The sequence below is a fragment of the Corvus moneduloides genome, chromosome 5 (genome assembly GCF_009650955.1).
Source record: "Corvus moneduloides isolate bCorMon1 chromosome 5, bCorMon1.pri, whole genome shotgun sequence".
In the NCBI taxonomy this organism is placed as follows: domain Eukaryota; kingdom Metazoa; phylum Chordata; class Aves; order Passeriformes; family Corvidae; genus Corvus; species Corvus moneduloides.
Window position 1 is genome coordinate 18,680,945 of NC_045480.1, and position 20,895 is coordinate 18,701,839.

General features: G+C 38.4%; 1 protein-coding gene across 1 annotated transcript in view; it reads right to left on the reverse strand.

The window, feature by feature from the left end:
• SEL1L3 (SEL1L family member 3) overlaps positions 1-20,895 on the reverse strand; it is a 35,997-nt gene that overhangs the window by 6,291 nt on the left and 8,811 nt on the right. Inside the window, exons 4-19 of the mRNA XM_032110477.1 lie at positions 20,325-20,446; positions 18,846-18,961; positions 18,039-18,094; positions 16,905-17,037; positions 16,176-16,308; positions 15,324-15,470; positions 14,675-14,886; positions 12,951-13,130; positions 11,701-11,820; positions 10,933-11,073; positions 9,786-9,848; positions 8,180-8,356; positions 6,496-6,623; positions 4,063-4,146; positions 1,735-1,825; positions 1,541-1,625 (exon numbers count right to left, since the gene is read on the reverse strand). Coding sequence (XP_031966368.1) covers positions 1,541-1,625; positions 1,735-1,825; positions 4,063-4,146; positions 6,496-6,623; positions 8,180-8,356; positions 9,786-9,848; positions 10,933-11,073; positions 11,701-11,820; positions 12,951-13,130; positions 14,675-14,886; positions 15,324-15,470; positions 16,176-16,308; positions 16,905-17,037; positions 18,039-18,094; positions 18,846-18,961; positions 20,325-20,446 — 1,988 coding nt within the window. The remainder of the gene's footprint in view (positions 1-1,540; positions 1,626-1,734; positions 1,826-4,062; positions 4,147-6,495; positions 6,624-8,179; positions 8,357-9,785; positions 9,849-10,932; positions 11,074-11,700; positions 11,821-12,950; positions 13,131-14,674; positions 14,887-15,323; positions 15,471-16,175; positions 16,309-16,904; positions 17,038-18,038; positions 18,095-18,845; positions 18,962-20,324; positions 20,447-20,895) is intronic.

The following is a 20,895-nucleotide window of genomic DNA, read 5'->3' on the forward strand; positions in this document are numbered from 1 at the left end:
CTCTCATTGTTTCTCTTTAATGAATTTAGTGAATGACATTGCCTTTACAAAAACTGAGACTTAAGAGTCTCTATATTGCATTCCTTCTTCACTTGCTGAATCTGTCTTTGGGCAACCTGAAGCCTTATTAGTCAGATTAGCCCTACTAAGTTAAAGAGGCTTAAAACCATGCCATTTATGTGTTTGCTCTGTACCCGACACTATGGTGGCTGAACCTTCCCCAAAAGTTAGAGAACATTGCTGCTGATAATTTTATTAGTTTCAAATCCAACTCAGCCCTGGACAATGGTAGGGATACAGTTTTCCTGGTCTAGAAGGAAGCGATGCCCAGCAAATATTTTACAAATGTCTTTCTGGGACATTGTACAGTAATGAAATGCATCAAAAGAGAGGGCATTGACCCAGACAGGAGCAAGCATGATGTTGCACTAATCTGTGCTAATGAATTTAAAAACTCCTATGACTGTGTCTACATTTATCTGACCTAAGCTTTCCTCAAACGGTTTGAAACTCTTCTATACTTTGCCTTGTGTGTCTATAGCAGCTACCTAGAAATCCCACATGTTTTTACAGTGGACTGAAATGGAATGACATTCCCATCCTATGAGTCTGACCTTCAAAAGTTTTTCTAATGTAAGATCGTACCAGTGGATCTACCAAAGGGTCAACCAAGCTACACCTTGCTAAGGTGTCTACAAGCTCCTCAGGAAAGCCAACAGTGTTTGTCAGCTCCTGTGGCTTCAGGCTATATCCACGTGCTATTCAGTTTCCACACATTTAAATGCTCCACACTATGTATTTATTTAAATAGCATGAATTATTTTTACACTCCACTTTTCCACAAGAATGTTACAAATTACTTCAATGTTCTTGTGAGACAATCAGATATTTTCAAATATTCAGTAAAGCTTTCAGAGGCACCAAAATGACTTAGCTATTGAAGTCATAGATGTAGTAGAATTTAAGGCCTGAGGAATGTAACTTATTTGCAAACAGACCTTTTTTTTTTAACAGAGAATCCTTTAGTTCTCCAAGGTAAGCTCAACCAATGTTGATAAACTCTGTACCCTAAGAGAAAAACTAGTAATAAATTAGATAAGGAATCCCTTAGCCTTTATTAGTTTCTCATGACTCAATTATGATATGGAAGTATATTTGCTTTTGGATTTTCCCTTTGATAAACCAAACAGCATGAGCTCCTAGAGTCTACTGCTTTTTTTCCTTAAACTTTCAGTCAACTGCTTAGACTCCTAAATATCTAGCCCTTCCTCAGGGCTTAGCTTTTTTATTTTATTTTATTAAAATTTTATCCATTTAATGTCATAAAAAGGAAATTTTTGGAAAACGTGTGCTGAAATACAACACTTTAATCACCTTTTCTCTCCTGATATTCCTATCAAAACATGAAAAAGGAAATGTATGATTAGCAGGAATTAATCTTCCCTCAAGTTGCTTACTCACATAGAAGTTGTGACAAACACAGTTTTTGAAATTTTAAAAAAAGTAAAATTAAAATTCAGAAAGAATTCCTTATACATACCAAATGACGGAGCATTGACTTGAGAAACAGAGAAATTGTAGTATCTCCAGACACAATCAGTTGCTAGGTATTTTCTTGCTAGGTCCTATAAAGAAAAGAATTGATTCATTCATATCTCAGGTAAGAGACTAGGATCACATGATTATTAACAAGTGCTCCTTTCAGGATAATGAGTTGTGAATACATTTACTCACTGGTCTTTCTTCACAGATGTGTGCTAAATTTGACTGTGACACTTCAATCCCAGTTTCAGCTGCTAAAATATAATGCAGCAGAGCTTCATGCCTAATGTTAGATAAAATAAATGAATGAAAAACCTTACAAAAATAACATGCATTTTAGTTACAGTTAAAAAAACCCCAAAAGCACTAAATTAATTTATAAAATTGCCTACAAGCAAAATTTTGGTACAAAGTTTAAGAGCAAGAGGCTGGGAAACCCGTGCAACAGCGACATGTAGAGGCAATCCTTGGTGTAACCAGCCATGCTGGATCTTGTGAATTTGCAGCCTTTTCCCTCTTGCATTGAAGCTCGACTGGCTCCAGTGTGCATTTACTGTAAGTGCCAGACTGATGGGAAAGAAGATCTGATACTAAGCCCAATTCTCTATTATAATGTTTCAGATAAAATACTCTTAAAAGACTCTACTTAAAAATCTGCAATTAACTTAGCTGTGTATGTATCTGTCTAACATTCATCTGAGTGTTTCTTTGGTATGCTTTACCTGTTATTTATGTGACTTGTTTTTTCTTGTCTTTTTAGACTGAGCTTTTTGAAACAGGATTTGTCTCTCCATATACTTGAATGTATGACTAGAACAACAGTCTCTGTCCCTCTAAGGACTCTATGCATCTCACTGACTGTAAAGCAAGTAGTAAAATTTAATACTATGTTTGCAGTATAGCAATTCAGTATTCTGATACTAGACAAGAGCGCCCCCCATGTTCTCTGCCACTCATCTACTCTATAATATGAAGACTGTGCATGCAAAATTAAGAGGAAGTCTTTAAAATCATGTGTGTAGTTTCAAAATCCCAAGATAATTAAAAAAACCCACTTGGTGTACTTTTTTCCTTCTGAAGTTTCCTATTAAAAATTAATGATGCCAATGATTTTCTCCACAACACAAAGGCAAAACTATGGCAAGTTTCAGGGTTCAGTGGCTTGTTTAACTGGAAGCACATATGGTCAAATATACATTTGACTTCAAGAGTAGCTGCTTAAGCAAAGCAACTTTAAATCAAATTGTGAAAGTTGTCCTTACAGAACTAGCAGGTGTAACCTCCTGTTATCCAGCTGTTTCTGCATGATTACAAATTATTCCTTGTACTTTCCCTGTGAAAACATCTAGCGAAAGAGAGACCTGGGACTACAGAAGGAGTTCAGGGGAAAGCGGGGAAATCGGTTCATCTGATCCTTAAGTCTCAAAGGGCAACTAAGAAAAGAAATTACATTTACGACATTTAAATCATTCTTTGAAGATCAAACTACCATGACAGAGAGATGTGTGAAACGTGTCTGCAAACAATGACTGAAGAACACATATTACTTGGTCTGACTGGCAGTGCAATAATTCACACCTATGCAACTTACACCCTGGCATTTCAAGTAGGACTCCAGCAGATTTTCCCTCCTAGCTGTTGAGCCCAGACTTTCTGGAATCTTAATGCTCTACCTGTCATCTACCTGTGAAATGCAAAGTGAGCTGGGCAAAGTCACAGGCACAACAGAACACGCTACAAAAACGTCAACATATTTTTTCAGTGTTGAAAAGTGAGCTCAGGTCTAAGGAGAAATGTCTGTGATGGACTGAGTAAAAAAAGACACTTCTTCCAGGAATGCATTACTCCAGAACTGTCCACTGAAAGTTTCTTGTAGATCTCCTTAGCCTGAAGCACTAATTCAGTACTTACAGGGGGAAGCTGCAGGACAAATGAGCCATTGTTTTAATCACATATGACAGTCTGATGTTTGCACACACAGTATCTGATGCTCATGCCTACAGAGGCTGCAAAGGTGGAGCATTAACCTGGACACTATTTTGAAACCTCTTGACAGGCTCATTGGATATTACAGCCTCCTATTATGCTTACACAAAAGATACTACTAACCATTCACAGAAAAACGAATAAATCTAATCCAGCAGCCTGAGTTTTCATGACACAGAATTATACAGAAGAGAAAAAGCAACGTATGAGATTTGTAACACAGAGAATAGTAGAAGTGAAAGGTGTTCCTCTGGTTAATCCAGTGCACGTTATACAAATATTATGGGATGAGAACCACAGACAGTTGATACAACTATTCCACACTACAAACTCCTTTTCATTTCATTCTGTCAGAGCTGTTGAATTCCATTTTGGGTCAACTCCTCCTTCCCTTTATCTCAATGGATGTTTTGCAACTGATTTCTGTAGTGCTACTACTTTTTTTTTCTTTGAGGTGATCACCTATTATTAATTATTTTATCTTGCTATAAAGTAAGTGAAAAATAGAAAATAAAGAGAACAGAAGAAACATACCATGAAAGTTCCAGATAAGCATTGAGAGCTTTTCTGATTACATGACCTAAGTAGCCATTCTTCTCTGCAATGTGTTTTGCCCAGCTGTGGAATAGAACAAACAAAAAATGAATGGTTGTGCTCCAGTAATGTTATCCCAACTCACGCAGACTCCAAGAACACAAAAGGATATGGGATCACCCTCTGACTTCTTCTATAAGACAAATTATGGAATTTAACAGTAGTCACTGCATCAATCCTGTAACAATTGACTGAGAACATGAAGTCCATTCATCTCTATGAGTGTATTAGAGGCATCCTATGTTTTTTTCGCAGCAATGTTTTTTTCAGAAAACAAATGTAAATTAATAGGTGCTATCAATAATTATCTTCCTATTTTTTGATACAAAATGCCAATTCTACCACGTCAGGAGACTGATATTTTTTGAAAATAAAAAAAAGCAAGCCTTTGTTAGATACAACCTCTCAGAGTTGTTTGATACAATCTCTCCAAGTTTTTCTGGACATGGACAGCAGCTCCACCACAGGAAGCGTAGAGGATGAGCATGCCCTTATCCAGCAGTATTGTCAGACGCTGGGAGGAGAGTCACCTGTGAGTCAGCCACAGTGCCCTGCTCAGATACTCAAGTCAGTGGAGAAGGAAGAGCGGGGAGAGTTGGAGCGTATCATTGCTGACCTTGAGGAAGAGCAAAGGAGTCTGCAGATAGAATACGAGCAACTAAAGGAGCAACATTTTTGGAGAGGAATAAACCCTCTTGCATCACCTCCTGACTCCGTTGTGTCACCTCAGCATGCTTCTGAAGATGCCGAGCTCATTGCTGAAGCTAAACTCCTAAGGCACCATAAAGGTCGTCTGGAAGCAAGGATGCAAATATTGGAAGATCACAATAAACAATTGGAGTCTCAGCTTCACCGGCTACGGCAGCTACTCGAACAGCCCGAGTCAGACTCCCGGCTCAATGGCACCTCTCCCTGTGCTTCGCCCCAGCACTCTGCCCTTGGCTTCCCGCTCGAGCCGGACACAAGCTCACAGTTCCATCAGACAGATGACTTGTTAGTTCCACCTCATGATACCAACACAGATCTAACAGATGTTATGGAGCAAATCAACAACACATTTCCAGCTTGCTGCTCAAGTTTCACTGGCAGACCACAGACCATGTGAAGTGTTCATTGGGATGTGAGCCAGTGCTCCTTGGCGTGCAGCACAGCCCTGTTCTACAACCTGCTGGCCGCGCGTTCCACCTCATCAGAAGCCTGCACGGGACCCCGGGACACACGGTGCGCTCTGACCGCGTGTTCTACTTGAAACAGTGCAACACTGAATACCCAAAGACGAGGACGTTGTTTAAACACAAAGATATGGTGAATGTTCCTCTCTGTGTAGACATGTGTCTTAACTGGCTGCTCAATGTGTATGATAGTGGCCGAACTGGAAAAATTCGAGTGCAGTCCCTGAAAATTAGCTTGATGTCTCTTTCTAAGGGCCTTCTGGAAGAGAAGTACAGATATCTCTTCAAGGAGGTGGCAGGCCCTACAGAAATGTGTGACCAGAGGCAGCTGGGCCTTCTGCTTCACGATGCTATCCAGATCCCACGGCAGCTTGGGGAAGTGGCAGCCTTTGGTGGCAGCAACACTGAACCCAGTGTGCGCAGCTGCTTCCAACAGAACCACAATAAGCCGGAAATAACTGTAAAGCAATTTATAGACTGGATGCGCTTAGAACCACAGTCTATGGTGTGGCTACCAGCTCTACACTGTGTGGCAGCTGCAGAAACAGCAAAACATCAGGCCAAATGCAACATCTGTAAAGAGTGTCCAATTGTTGGATTTAGGTACCGGAGCTTAAAACATTTCAACTATGATGTCTGCCAGAGCTGTTTCTTTTCTGGCCGTACAGCGGGGATTACTGCAACACGCATATATCAAACCAGGAGTCCCGTGGAAAACAAGTATATATGGACAGATTCGTGGTAGATGTTTCAGAGATGTTTATTTCTCCAGCCGCATGGCTGGGGCTCTGCCGAGGAACTGAGGCAATCACGGGACCTGAGGGTCCTTCTGCCCGTGCAGGGAACACAAACCAACCAATGGGAACGAGGCTGACCAGGGGCAGGGAAACCCCGTGCCTCCCCCCCAGGGCCCCTCTCCCAGGGCTCCATGGCAAGGGGGGGAGACCCCAACAGTTTGATACAATCTCTCCGAGTTTTTCTGGAAAAGAAAAGTACTAGAAGTACTCAATATCTCTCAAAATCTACTGGTCATCTAAATAATACACATTCATGCAGATCAAACATTACTGCAGAACCTTTTGCCAAGGAGGTAAGCACCGTGAAGTACAAGGTATTTAGACTATGGACTTAAAAATCACCAATAATCAAAATAATCACATCAGAAATATATTCTCCTTTAATAAATGGTCTCACTACTTACATTACAGCTTTTTCCGGCTCTCTAGGGAAGTCTTCCATATTTCCTGTGATGTAATACAGAGAGCATCGTAAAGTCCCTTCTATATGTCCTCCTTGGGCAGCTTTATAGAAATAGCGTGCAGCAACTGTCTGTGAAGAAACAAGACACAATTATCAACTCTGCATTATTAATCTTCATTGAGATTTCTTCTTCAGGACTCATTTCATCAAATGAATTAAAATAGGTAGCTGGCTAATGAGGGCAAGACAGTTTAACTACTTTTGCACTTAGATGAAATGAATTCTTTCTTCTAATTTTTTAATAGATTAGGCTAGGAAAAGTTTTTAAAAACATATATTCAGGTAATATATGGAACATCAAATAGCAAAGTGTCTAAACATTTAACTAACGCTTGGCTAACATAAAAGTCTTGCATGCACTCACAGAAATAAAAGCAGTTATTCACTAGTAGGAAGATTATTAAGGCATCCTGGAGAACAGGACTTTTGCACTTGGGATGCTAAATGAAGGCTGTGGAGCAGCAGCAATGCTCAGTATGTTCAGCAGAGACCAACCACAGTGCTCAAATCTTTGAAACTGGTTTACAAAAGATAACACAGATTGAGTAAGCAGGGCCAGAGCTACAGAAGTGGGAAGGCTGTGACTCCACATTTTACCCTCAGGAAGAGTAATCTGTAAAGTAAACCAAACCAGCACACATCCTGAAATAATTTATTTCAAGGAATTTTTAACCATCAATATATGCTTTCTGTGGACTACACAGTATCCATCACAGCCATAACTTCTTGCCATTGGCTTTGATGAATAAAGAAACCTGGGCATTTTTAGGGGTACTCTTATAATCAGTCCACTCTAGAATGTGTATTTTGGTCCCTGGGGAAGGAAAATGTGTTTGCCACATGCACATGTTGGTGAGCACTGCTGCTGTTGGCAGCAGAAATGCTCACTGTCTGGAGTATATCCAGATCTCAGAACTGAAAGGCCTCACTGAAAACATTTTTTGGCTCTAAGTATGAGGTCTGCCTGCATTTATTACAAGTCTTCCTCACTATATTTTTGCTGCTGTTCATACACTACCTAGTAAATTAAAAGAAATATAAATAAAGTAGACCATTCCTACTAGGGGAAAATTTATTTTGCACACACGTTAATGGGTTCTGTCACAGAAAAACAAAATAAAATACTGCCATCTACTAGGACTGTATGACATAGTTACATTTTCAAGTCTGGATTGGAGGCCTCTCACTGCAGTTCTGAGGCTCACAGAAGCTGTGTGAACATAGCATAGCTGTTCATGAGTTCAGGGACAAGGTTGTGTTGCTTTCAGTTATTGTGGAATCCTTTCCCTATAAACTTTTCCAATCCAAAACTGAGAACCCAAAAGGTCCCATGATGTGAGAGCACACACTATCCTTCCTGGCTGCTGTCACTAGAAGAAAAAAAACCTGCACCTCTTTTGTTCCTAAATTAAAAGAATACAAACACATGCACATAATTTTGACTGAGATACCTGAGCAACATCTCCCACCCGAAGCAATCTGACTGAACCCCCCAGTAAAACCCTTCTTTATGATGAAAGGTATCAAAATCCAACTCAGGGTGAACAGAGCAATCTCAAGAATGGGGCAGAAACTTCTAACTTGGGCCCTAATGTAAGAAATAGTACTGTTAAACATTTACTCACTTGATTTCTACCAGGTACTCCGGGGTAAATCCCATCTAAATATAGGACACCAAGGTTGTATGATGCATCTGGATTTCCCAATTCTTCAGCAATTAACCAGTGCTTGGCTGCTTTTCTGTAGTCTCTTTTAAAATTGTGGTAATACCATCCTAATCCATTCACTGCCTGGGGCAAGCCCTTAGGGAAGGAGAACAACAGTCTCAGGTCATACATTTGATTCTGCTTTTTGTTACTTCTGGGACTAGGGGTTATAAAGGTTTGCTGACTTTTTTTTCCCCACTACTCTTCTTTGTGGCCTCGTATTTAGAGTGAGGAATAAGACTCCAGTGTCATCTTACTCTACAGCCACGTGTACTGACTTTCTCTTGTTGACAAGAACAAACTGTGACTATTTTTCCCATTTCCTCTTCAAAGCCACTTATTCTTGTGAACTCCCAGAAACTGGTTGACAGGATTAGCAATCAAAAACCCCACTTGTTTTAAACTAGAACATTTCCTTGAGAATAAATAGAAAGCAATGAACACATAACTTTGTAATGCTGCTTTCAAAATGCATTTCACCAACATCATACAGATCTGCTTAAGATATTGCTACTTGCTATTACCAAGTTGCATCTTTGCATTTTGGCTCAAGAGGAGAAAATCTTGAGATGGTTTTTTTTTTTGTTATAATGAGTCACCACCTCCTTGCATAAACTGGTGGATCATCTGGGGCTGTAAGTATGCCAGCAGTGTTATTAACTTGCCAGCAGTGTTATTAACTTGCCCATTAAAATGCAAAAGCTGTTAAACTTTTCAATTGTGATTTTTTTTTTGTATAGAAAATGTGCATTGGAGCATGAGAACCCAAATATCTGAGTTCAAGGAGAGCAAGGAAATTGATGTCTCTAGGAGTCTTCCAAGAAGCTGTTCCTCAGATCCTGAATCAAGGGAATTTTGATGACACCATAAAAGCCTCTCAGTTTATTTAAGCCTTTCCCAAACAGGCAGTAGAACAGATAGTCTCTCCTGTTTCAAAGCAATCACAGAACTGACACAAATCTTTTCTCATGGTGGTCAGCAGTGAAGTCTTACTGTCATAATCAGTAATTTAATTCTGGTTCTAAGAGCTAGGAATGTATTCCAGGTCTAGGTACTCTTTCATTTTTATTCTAAGGACCAAGTCATGGCCTGGGTAATCTGACTGTACTAGATCATTAAATGGAGTGAGGCTCCTCTGCTCCGTGGTGCCTATCAATGTTTCTCCCTACTATGGAAAAATCCATGAGGCTTTGGGACATCCAGGTATTCTCCCTTAATGCTTAGGAACATAAGGCAAACAACACAGTCCTGGATTGAATATTCACTCTGTAAATCACTTAACTAACATCAAGTTGCAAAAGATATAAGTAGAGAGAATTCTTTCTCTTTCACAGAAATTTTGGCTGATTTTGAGTGGTCTAGTCTCCCAATTTGGGAAAATAAGGCTTTCACCATTCATGGTGAGGACACTGGAAGAAGCAAGCAGTATTGACACGGAATTATGGCAACAGGCATTTTATATAAAATTCATTGTTATTAGCACCTGGTACAGAACTCCTACAATAAAATATTGATTGCATTTTACCTTGGCTGCTGCTTTCTTCATCAATTCCAATGCAAGTTTTATATTCTTTTTCACACCTTGACCCTAGGAAATGGATATGTGAAACAATCATTGTTTACAAATGCAGGCTGATAAAAATTCACTTATGCACATTCAAAATGCCTTTTAATGTTGATCCTATTACTTACTGTTATTTGGCTTTAAACAGTTACAACAAAATGAACAGCTTTGTGTTCATCCTTCCTTCACAAAATCTCAGTGATTCAGTCTAGAAACAATTATTTCACCAATATATTCAAGGGATTTTTATGGATAAATAATATCACAGATCATTAATTTTGAGCAGCTAAGGAAGAACGAATAGCATTCAGAGGGGAGTAAGTTGTGCACAACTTGGCAGTGAGCAAGAGCTCTCAGCTTTCCTGAAAAAGGATGTTAAGAGTGTCTCTAGGGGAAATACACAGATGTCATGCTTATGATGTTCACACAAATTAATTCCAGACATAGGTCAAATAGATTATGTGTGCTCAAAATCAGCACAAGCAAAACTTAAGCAAGCACTTTCTAGAGAAAAACCCTCCACTGTCAAAGGAATGACAACCAAACAGTTTCTCACTAATATTTCTAACTTTTAGTGCTCTTGAATGTCTTAGGGGGTGACATCACTTAGCTGATACACCTTTATCTGACTCAGGTGGGGTTATGCCTCAGTTGAGCCTCATCTGTCTACTGCTTCTTGCAGGGAAAAGTAACTGCACGCGGAGATAATTTAATTCCAACTAAAAAAAATCCTAGAGATCTAATAAAGGGCATTCTAAGAAAGGATCAAACCTTTACCTACATCTCTACACCAAAGCCTATGCCTACTAGCTGGTTGGATTTTTGAGGAGACAAGACATTAGGAAAAATTACTATCCACAATTTGGTTGGTATTTTGATCTTGAATCTGGCTAGGAACAAAGTAACTAGACTGCTTTCAAATTGGGCGTTTTAAAATTTTTGTGCCTTTTTGGTAAAAGTCAACATTAGCTTCATCACTATTGATTGATTTTCAGAGTAAATCTAAAAGCACTTGTATACACTCTTACTGTGTGTCACTGCAGATAACTTAGAAACATCATGTTATAGGAATGATTATTTTGAAGTGAAAACATGAAACATGACTTACCTTAAACAACACAATGGCATAATCATATATTAACACTGGATCTTCTGTTTCTATTGCACCCTTTGCATACCATTCTATTGCAGCTTCAGGATTTTTTGCCACTCCTTGTTGGCCCCAAAACAGCATCTGAGCCAAACGTTGCTAAAAGAAAACAACATCAGGAGTAATGCTATAAATGCTAGTATTGAAACTGGAATTGCAGGAGCAGACTTTTGCAGACTTAGATGCATTTCAAATATGTGAAGAAAATACTACACACCCTCAATAGTTTGAAAACAACTGGTTATCAGGAATATTCAGAGGCCTTTCCAGTGGTGGAACGTACTGATACTAACTTTACAGCAGGGTACTTTTTACAGCTGTCAGTATCATAGAAGTCTGGACTGATTTAAGAGCAGAAGTAAGTAACAGATGGATTTGATGCATGTAAATGTCTCAGTATTACAATATATTGCTACCAGTCTCAGATCAGCAGCAGTAATTGCACTGTCTCAAATACAAAACCAGGGAAAAGGATCAGAGAAGGAGGTTGCCAAGACTTGACAACTCTTCCCTTTTGCCTCGCATCATTGTTATGGCTTTTGCATGATTACTGGATATTATTGGACAGGAACGTGGGAAATAGTTCAAGCTGGGAAAAAAAAAGCAATTCTGGGTGAAAGGAGAAAATGTCTGTCCACTTTCCTCTTCAACTTTCCTACGTGGTCTATAAATGTACTTTCCTGAGCGTGTCTAAAACCAAGAAAGGGGAAATGTATTACTTTATACCTGTGCAGCTGCATTTCCTCTTGTTGCTTCATGTTTTAACCACATAAAGACATCACCATTTTCTTTTGTTTGAGCTTTTAGCAGTTCATCATCCATCAGTCTTATCGTTTCAACAAATGCCTGAAGAGTAGGTTAACAGAAAAAAATTAATTTCCACATGAATTTCACAATGAATTTCTACATCTGCTACCAAAATGGAAATGTTGTCCATTTTCTGCTTATCCCTAAAAATTCACGATCAGTTCTCAGTTTTAAAATTTTCATCACTCCTCTGCTGGCCAGTGCATTAAGAACTATTCTCACTTCCACTGTAAAAAACATTTACTGATTTGTTCCAAAACTATAAGTCCACTCTACACGGAGAGATATACCAAGACCCCAACAAGTGAAAAAGAAACCCCAAACCATCTTTTGGTTTTAATTGCACTTAAAAATGACAAAGAAGTGTTTTTAAGCATTTTAAGGATTTTTAATTTCTATAGAAATCTCTTTCAAAAGATAAAAAAAGCTAGCAGAAAGCTTGATGAAGACCTGACTCACGGCACTCTTATCTTGGTAAATCTGCTGATTTTTTTAGTTCTTCAGCAATTAAAATCTCTCTATCTTTTGTACAATAATCATTCTTTCTGATAAGCCAGGATTCTGGCACTAACCTACCTCGACTATTCTTTACAAATAAAGTTCTGTTACCTCCTGTTTAGCAGCTTATTCTAAAATCATTTTATTGTAACTTTATCAGATAACTATTTAACCAAGTCATTAAATTTGATTATAGAAAAGGTGTAAGTATGGAGAGGACAATTCATCTTTTGTAGGAACTTCATGATGTCTGTCTACTGAAACAGCAGATCAGTTGCTTAATAAACACATCCAATTATATTAATAATTGAAAATCTGAGTGAGGATTTAGGGCCCAAGAATAAGGCTTGGGCTTTAACAAAAAACAGGCTTGTGGACAATTCTGAGGATTTGAGTCCGATTTTGATTTTGATTCCCCCTTCCTAAGAAACACAGTAATGATATCTACATACAATTTGGGGGATTTTGTAACAATCATAGAATCACAGAATGATTTGGGCTGGAAGGGACTTTTAAAGACCATTTAGTCCAACACCCCTGCCACAGGCAGGGACTGAAATCACATGAGCTAGTATTTGTACATCAAGACAAAAATCTTCTAGCCACATAAAATAAATATGAAAAATAACTTGCACAGAAAACAAATTCAGATATATTTATAACTCTTTTACCTGTTCCCCTTTTATATTGTGTTGATCCAGGGATGTCTTTATTGCAATATTACTGTAATAAGCATATGACAGCTCCAAATCAAGTGGATAGTTATTAATGCCTTGGTAATGTTTATAGCCAAGATTCATCACAGAAAGTCTCTCGTTCCCCTGAGCACCAACTAAACTATACAGCAGTCCCTGGCAAAAATCAACAGACATAAACAAGGGTGAATTCACTGCACATCTCACAAGTTAAGCACTTTGCAGGAGATTTACAGGGAACAGAATGTTCATACTCGTAGCTGATTTACTAGCTATATCATGTAAACACAGTTACAGAAGCAAGCACAGCCCTAAAGCAGTTAAAATGTCTTATGTTTGCACAGAAAGACTTGAGAGAAAAACTAGGCTCTAAACACTTTTCAAGTATTGCATTTATTCTGTCACCACTAAGTGTGCAGCAATTTTTTAATGTCATTTTACTACAGTGTTGTTTATACTCTGACACTTTTTATACTCAGCAGTGACTTAACTACTCCCACTGATGCCAACTGGAGTTTTCACACCGAATTCAGTGGAAACATATGGAAGCTAACAAACAGCATTTGAGAATCTTACCCTAGAGTTCTGACAGGACTAGTAGGATGGGATCTATGGCTGATAAGGTTTTAGCACAAATCATCCTTGAGGTACATGTTAGTTGGTCTATGCACCACACATTTGCCAAAAAACATTTTCAGCACTACTATTATTTTTTACATACACAGTAAGAAAACCAGTGGTGTCCCATCTGTGCTGGATATTAAATTGTTTCCTACACTATCTGTAGCAGATCAAATGATAAAATGACTTAGCCTCCATAATTAGCACTAGGTATACTCTATAATTAGGGTATAAAAAACGTTCCTGTCTAAGGTTTCTTGTTTTTGAAGAATTGCAGGTGAGCTCGGTCTCTGATTGGCCTGTCAGGGGTTCTTCTGATTTCTAATCCTGTATCCACAACAGACACATCATCTGCTCTTTATGAGTGTTTGATATTATACTATTATATCACAATTAAATATCTAATGGAAATTTTAGAGTTGCCTTCTTCCCCGGACATATGAACATCTACCCTTTATTTGACCTCACAATAGAATCACATCGAAATATTTCAGTTATTTGCAACCTGCCTAAGATGTCAGGAGTTCTCAAACTCTGCAGTTGCTCAGCTGAAGCACGGTCACTTTTTTACAAAAGAAAACTGTCCTACTTTGCCTACCCTTGCTCATTTGACCACAATATGCTCAGCGTCACATTTTTGCACACTCTAAAATCAGACTTCTTTCCTGACTGTACCATGCAACCTTTCCACTTCGGATTTGCCTGATCTGAGACATTTTTCCTACCTGTCTTCAAATGACTGTGGATGACTCAAGGGCTCTTACTCATCCTAGCTCCACAGTGACTAGGAAAAACAGTACTCTCTATGCTGTTCACTTTACCACCATTTTTAGGTCTTTACTAAATCATTGATTTCCTTGTTCTGCTTGAGCAGGATAAAGTCTCCCACCATCAGGCCTTCATATAGGTATCACTGCCATCAAGGTATTAATTAGTAGCTTTATTGGAGAATCCCTTCAACCACCACCTAGGTCTGAAGGCCACTTCACTTTTTTAAATTCAATTGATCATCCCATTTCTTAAAAGCCTTTAAAGGTAATTGATTTCACAGACATAACAGAACATATTAAATGTAGTACCTTTATACGATCCACAGACACACCGAGCCCTGTTTCAAATATAACTGCAAGAAAATAGGAAGCCTTATGGTATCCACAACAACTGGAATCCACCAGGAGAGGCACAGAGGAGCCCAAATTGCTGAGGCCATTGGCGCTGGACAGACCTTTCACAACCTTCTCAAATATCCTCCGGCCAACTTCTACAACTGTATCACTTCCATCTTCTAACACTAAAAATCAAATATAGGACACACAGTTATTGCAAGAGTTAAAATTAGGAACCAATTTCCCCTCCTTAATTTAACGGGACTCAGACAGATTCTGTTATTTCTCATGCTGAATGGTATTCTCAACATAGATAAACAAAATTCCTAGAGACACAAGGTATTATTGAATATGAAGAGTGAATAAAAATCCAAAAGACCATCTCAAAGTAACTAACCACTAAAAGCATAAGGATACTTCTATGATTCCTTCTATCTAATAAGCCATCCTTTCATCTGCAGCATATTGCAACATATAAGCCACATAATACTCCTTTATAAAGTTAGCTGATATGAAAAACAAAAGTATAACACATGAACATAAGTCAAATGATACTAAACTACACAACAAATACTGTTGAGTTATTTAAGAGCAATAAAAAAAAAAAAGGAAACATGATTACCATCTGGACTACTGAAATCCATCTCTTGTAACAGTTTGAACAAAGTGTGGTACTTTTCCCTGAGCTCTTTTCCCCACATGAAAGCATCACATTTGGATTTTTCTCCATATTTGTGAATCAGTTCCAAATAATAGTTTTCATAGTAACCTAGAGAAAACAACATATTTAAGACATGAAAGCTGACTTTTTGGTCTTGATAACAAGTTTATGACAGAAAAAAAGATGTTTCTAGGACACTAAAAATTCATGGACAAGATGAACACACCCTTAACACAAAGCAGTGCTAAAAATTCATCCAGCTAGCACAGGCCACTTACAAATACATTTAGATTTCTTCTTCCATACTCCAGTCACAATGCATGCAACCGAATTCTAGTTAGAAACATAAGCTAGTTTTCAGCACACATTTAAGCTATGTCATTCTTCTTTCACCAAAGTGGACACTTTGGTAGAAAACTGTTAATTACTGAATGTAAGACAACTTTGGCAGAAACATTCTAGCAAAACCCACCCATTTGCCTCTAGGGTCATTTCAAAAATGAAATGGAAGAGAGGCAATTGCATAGCGTACATAAAAGCTTGAAAGTATTTCTTTGTCCCTTTATGAACCTCTCTAATTAGAGAAGACATATCAAGATAATTTAAGTTTTTATTCCATGACACAAAAGTATTTGCAGGGACAAAACCCCAGTTCTAGCTATCAGTAACAAGACTAAACTCTTCAAATTGCATTTTTTTCTTGTTATGACTGAATTAAAGTTTACTTTTGATGATCAATATCCAGATTATTAAAGGACGGAAAACAGGTCTCCAAAGATGACAGTTTAGAATTCATCACAGATCAACACTTACAACTTCTGCGCATTTTTTCGCCTTGTCTTACAATATATGTGTAGTCATAAACTATTTCTTGAATGTCCATACATCTCTCGTAGTAAAGTTCAATTTGTTCCACTGTGTCTTTGTCATGATGAGGGTTAGAAATCTATAAAAAGGCAAATGATGGATACATGACATCGCCAGTATCTGTTGTTGTGCATGCTCAGCTAGAAAGATGCATTGTACACAAATAACAAAAGGAAACAGATTCTTCACTACCATCAGCTTATCTGGCACATCATATTAGTGTGTCAGACAACCTGATGCTCGCCACAGTAGACTATTGTCTATTTAAATGGTCAGCGTAATCCAAAAATCACAGACAAATTTCCAAAACTGGCCAAACCTATGTGACTTTTTACCATCAGTTTTATCAAAACCATAGATTAATCAAATGTGTCCAACTCCGTATCATCAGAAACTCTGCGAACAAAGCAATACTGAAAATACATCCTTATTAAATATAGATTTACAAACACTCCTTTACACACACACTTCCCGAAATATTATCATTTAGCATTTGAAATGGTAACTAATACTGCTAGATTTCAACAGAAAATTATCATATATGACATATGTTCCCAGATACTATGGTGTTTCATCCCTAGTTTATCACCTGATGAGCACTCCATCTGAAAAAATAAAATAGAGTCATAGTTGGCTGCTAATATTTCAACATTTCCAAGTAGTGCTTCTGCTTACCTGTTCTGTTTCCAACACACTGAGACGATAATATTTCACAGGTCCAAAAAACGCTTCAATACCATTTACATACCCACTGCCCCCAAGAACAAAGTATCCAGCAGTGTCATCATAATAGAAATCTTCCCTAAAACTTGAGAACATGAAAGAGAAGTAAGCTCACTATCTAGAGGTACTGTGAAAGAAGAAAGAGAAATTAGTATTTCTCAGAATTTCTGCAACTGACAGTCTTAAGCTCATTGCCAGTATCCTTTTCTTTTCTCATTTATTTACTCTCAAAATCTACTCTGCAATTTAGTGTGATAAATTTTGCAGTAAAATTAACAAATTCCTTGTCTACAAACATATTAAACCAGGAAGGTGTTTTATTTTTCTGATCTGTAAGTATCTTTTGATATTTTATGCATCATTACTCAACCTCCATTTTTTCAGTTCCACATTTCCCTTTCACTTTTCTAAAATCAGCATATGAAAATTTAAGTTACCTTTCTCCAAGAGTTATCATCTGCAACTTAGCAATTTCTGTTTTTTAAAGCACAGCAGAGAAGGAACAACCCTGCAGTCAGGGTTGACTTGCCATGCAGTTCACTGTTAGGTAGTTCCCTTATCAACAGTGGCCTTTTTTAGTTATTTGCACAAGAAAGAGTCCATCTTAAATTATAGTGAAAGAGAACAACTAAAGATCCATTTAAAAAATTATTCTGTTGCTTAGAATAAAGAACAGAGCAAGAATACTTTTGGTAGCAATTTTGCTCTCTAACTAAGCAAAGCAAGTAACAATTTCCCTGGTTTAATACTACCTCTCACATCAACAGTAAAACTAGACTTCAGTAAGACCGAAAGTTCATTTGAAGACTGATCTTAATGCCACTGACCTGCCAATCAGCTTGTAGTGGGGGTTATCAAACTCTAGATCATGCACCATGTTAACTCATGGCATTAACAAAAATACTCAGCTTGTGCTTAATGTAAGCACATTAAAGCAAACTGATTTTGAAAGCATAGTGTGGAAAAAGACCACAGACATTTTTCAAATCAACTGGAATCTCAGTTACAAACTTGTGCTCTCCTCCTATTCTCTGTATCTGAACATATACACACATATTACTCCACAAAGGGGAAAATGCTGCTTACGTAAAAGATTGATGATGATGTCTTTTCAAGTTCTTCCCAACACTGCTTACTTCAATCTAAAAGAGCACAAAATATTAATTACAATAAAAGAAATGTTATAGGGTACATTTATTACAGCATCAAGTTGCTCCCGGGGAGGTTTAGATTGGATGTTAGGAAATACTTCTTCACTGAAAGGGTTGTCAAGCACTGGAACAGGCTGCCCGTGTTAGTGGTGGAGTCATCATCCCTGGAAGTGTTCAAGGAACAAGTGGATGTGACACTCAGTGCTCTGGTTTTAGTTGGTATCGTGGTGTTTGGTCAAACGCTGGACTCGATAATCTTTGAGGTCTTTTCCAGCCCAAATGATTCAATGATTTTTTTTCAATCCACAGCCTGAAGTCCTTCTCCCCAGGGCTGTTCTCAACCTACTCTCTGGCCAGCCCATGTTTGTGCTTGGGAATCCCCTGACCCAGGTGGATTGGACTTGTTGAACATCACAAGGTTCACACTGGCCCACCTCTCAAGCCTGTCCAGGTCCACTGGATGGCACCCCTTCCCTCCAGCATCTCAACTACACCACACAGCTTGGTGTCATTAGAAAACTTGCTGAGGGTGCACTCAATCCAACTCAATTAATCAAAGTTGATTTCCCAAAGCAGGATGGTCTGAACATGTCCTCAACTTCTAGTTTTACATTTTCTTTTGCTTTGTCAGCATATACAATTTACAGTATTTCTCTCAGTCTCAGCTACTAACGAGTCGTCAGAGGCACAATCAAATTATACAAATCTCAGCCTAGATCCTGTAATTCATTAGCAAGCATACCTGTCCACCCTTAAAGGAGATATCCAGTCGAAACCATTGCTTCAGAGGAAGGCTGAAGCTAGTTTTCACTGCAAGGTCATCCCCTCTCACGAGATGCATCTGAATATGCACATAACCTGACAGCAAGAAAGGAAGAATAAGAAAATAAACACCACAGAAACATTAGCAGCAAGAATGGGTTTACTAATGCATTCTTCACAGTGATTCTGTCCTTTTCAGCCCCTTCATCACCAACAACAGAAATGTGGGCACTTACCAACCCATACACCAGCTCTCAGAGAGTCCCACAGACAGTGCTCCACAGTATTTCAGTTACACATCTCAGATGCTGATGCTCAGGCTCCCACATGAAACCACAGACTGAAAACCAACTGTCTGAGGGTTAAACAGACTAAATCTAAGGCAAACAGGGAGGCTGCCACAGTTGATCTCAAACACCAGAAAGCAGTTATGACTTGCAGTAAACAGCACGAGGGACCAGTAAACAGTGGCATCCACTCAGCACTCAACTGGTGACATGTGACTGCAATGATCAAGTACAAGATGACTCTACCCTCCACTTCTTGGACCTGCAAAAGCTACACTCATGGTCTGAGCTTTTAAGACCAGGACAGGCTATTATGATAATCTAGCCTAACACTGAGAATAAAACTGGCCCTAAAACCTTGCCAAATAAATCTAAGGTCAAGCTGATAACTTCCATTTTTTTTGTTCTTCAAAGAAAAGCATCTGGTTTATAATGGACAGATTAATTATCAAAATTGGCTACATGACAGAGAAAACGAAAATGACAAAAATAACAGAGAGGAAGAGGTCAGTTGTCAAACTTGCAAGGAAGGATGAAAAAAACGTATGATGAGAAAGCCAGGTGTGCACGTTTAAAACTCTGCATGCTTATTTCCTCTGTGAGCCTGGCAGCCAGCTCCCAGCTGCCTTCTAACAAGAATAGACCCCCTACTGCAAGTTTTGTGAGACTAAGACAGTGCTACCTCTTTCCTCTGGATCAGGGAAACAGACTGATTCTTGAACACTGCAATGCAGGCAAGACCTTGAATGATTTGGGCTTTTTCTGAGGTTACTTCAAATTATCAAAACTTTTTATGTTGTATGTATATAGGAATTAAGATCAATTTAAAATAACACTTCAATAATAACAAGAAAGCTTGTTCATTGAGGTAACAGGTCAGACTGTTTAATCTCAGTTTATGTTCCTGGGTGTAAGATTCAGGCTATTCTCCTGACAAAGCAGGCATTTCCTGAAGTTTGCCAAGACTAGATGCTATGCAACTACTTCTCAGTCTTCTGTTAATTTAGTAGCTACTTTCCTACTGAGACATTATAGTCAAAAAGATGCATTTTGCAAGGGATCAATTTCACAAAATAGGTCTGATAACATACTTTTATAAATGTTATTCCTAGGCACAGATCTAAAAAGACTGTATTAGACCTCTTCTGAAAGCCATTAATAATATCCCTTACCTTCCTCATTTAGAAATACAGCAGGAGTACCATACATTTCTTTTGAATCAATAAAATAGAGTATACCACACAGATCCTTTTCACAGTGATGGAGTAGATACAGCCAGATTGAAATGGTGAACCTGCATGAGCAAAAACAAACAAAAAATCCACTCCTGATGAGAAATCTCTCTATATAATTTGAAAAGCATGCATTTCACTTTAATTTAGCAAATCTGTTTCACACATGTAATCTTCAGAATAGAAAAAATCCTCTGCATTGAAAACCCTCAGAACAACCACACTTAAGACTCTTGGATCTTTGATCTCTAACGGCAGACTTTTGTGGTAACAACAGGAGAAGAGAGTAAGGAAGCATTATCTGAATCAATTCCAGAATGCTGGGTCAGAGCTGCTTCCAGATCCCACATCAACAAGGAACTGAAAACACAACCGAGAAAAACTGGAGCCAACCTCCCACATACAGACTACAGAACCAAATCCCCAGATGCATGGTCTTGTCACCTTGATTGTCAAAGCCAGTAAAAACTATAAGCTGTGTCTTCTATACTAAAAGAGAACTGTGAAAATG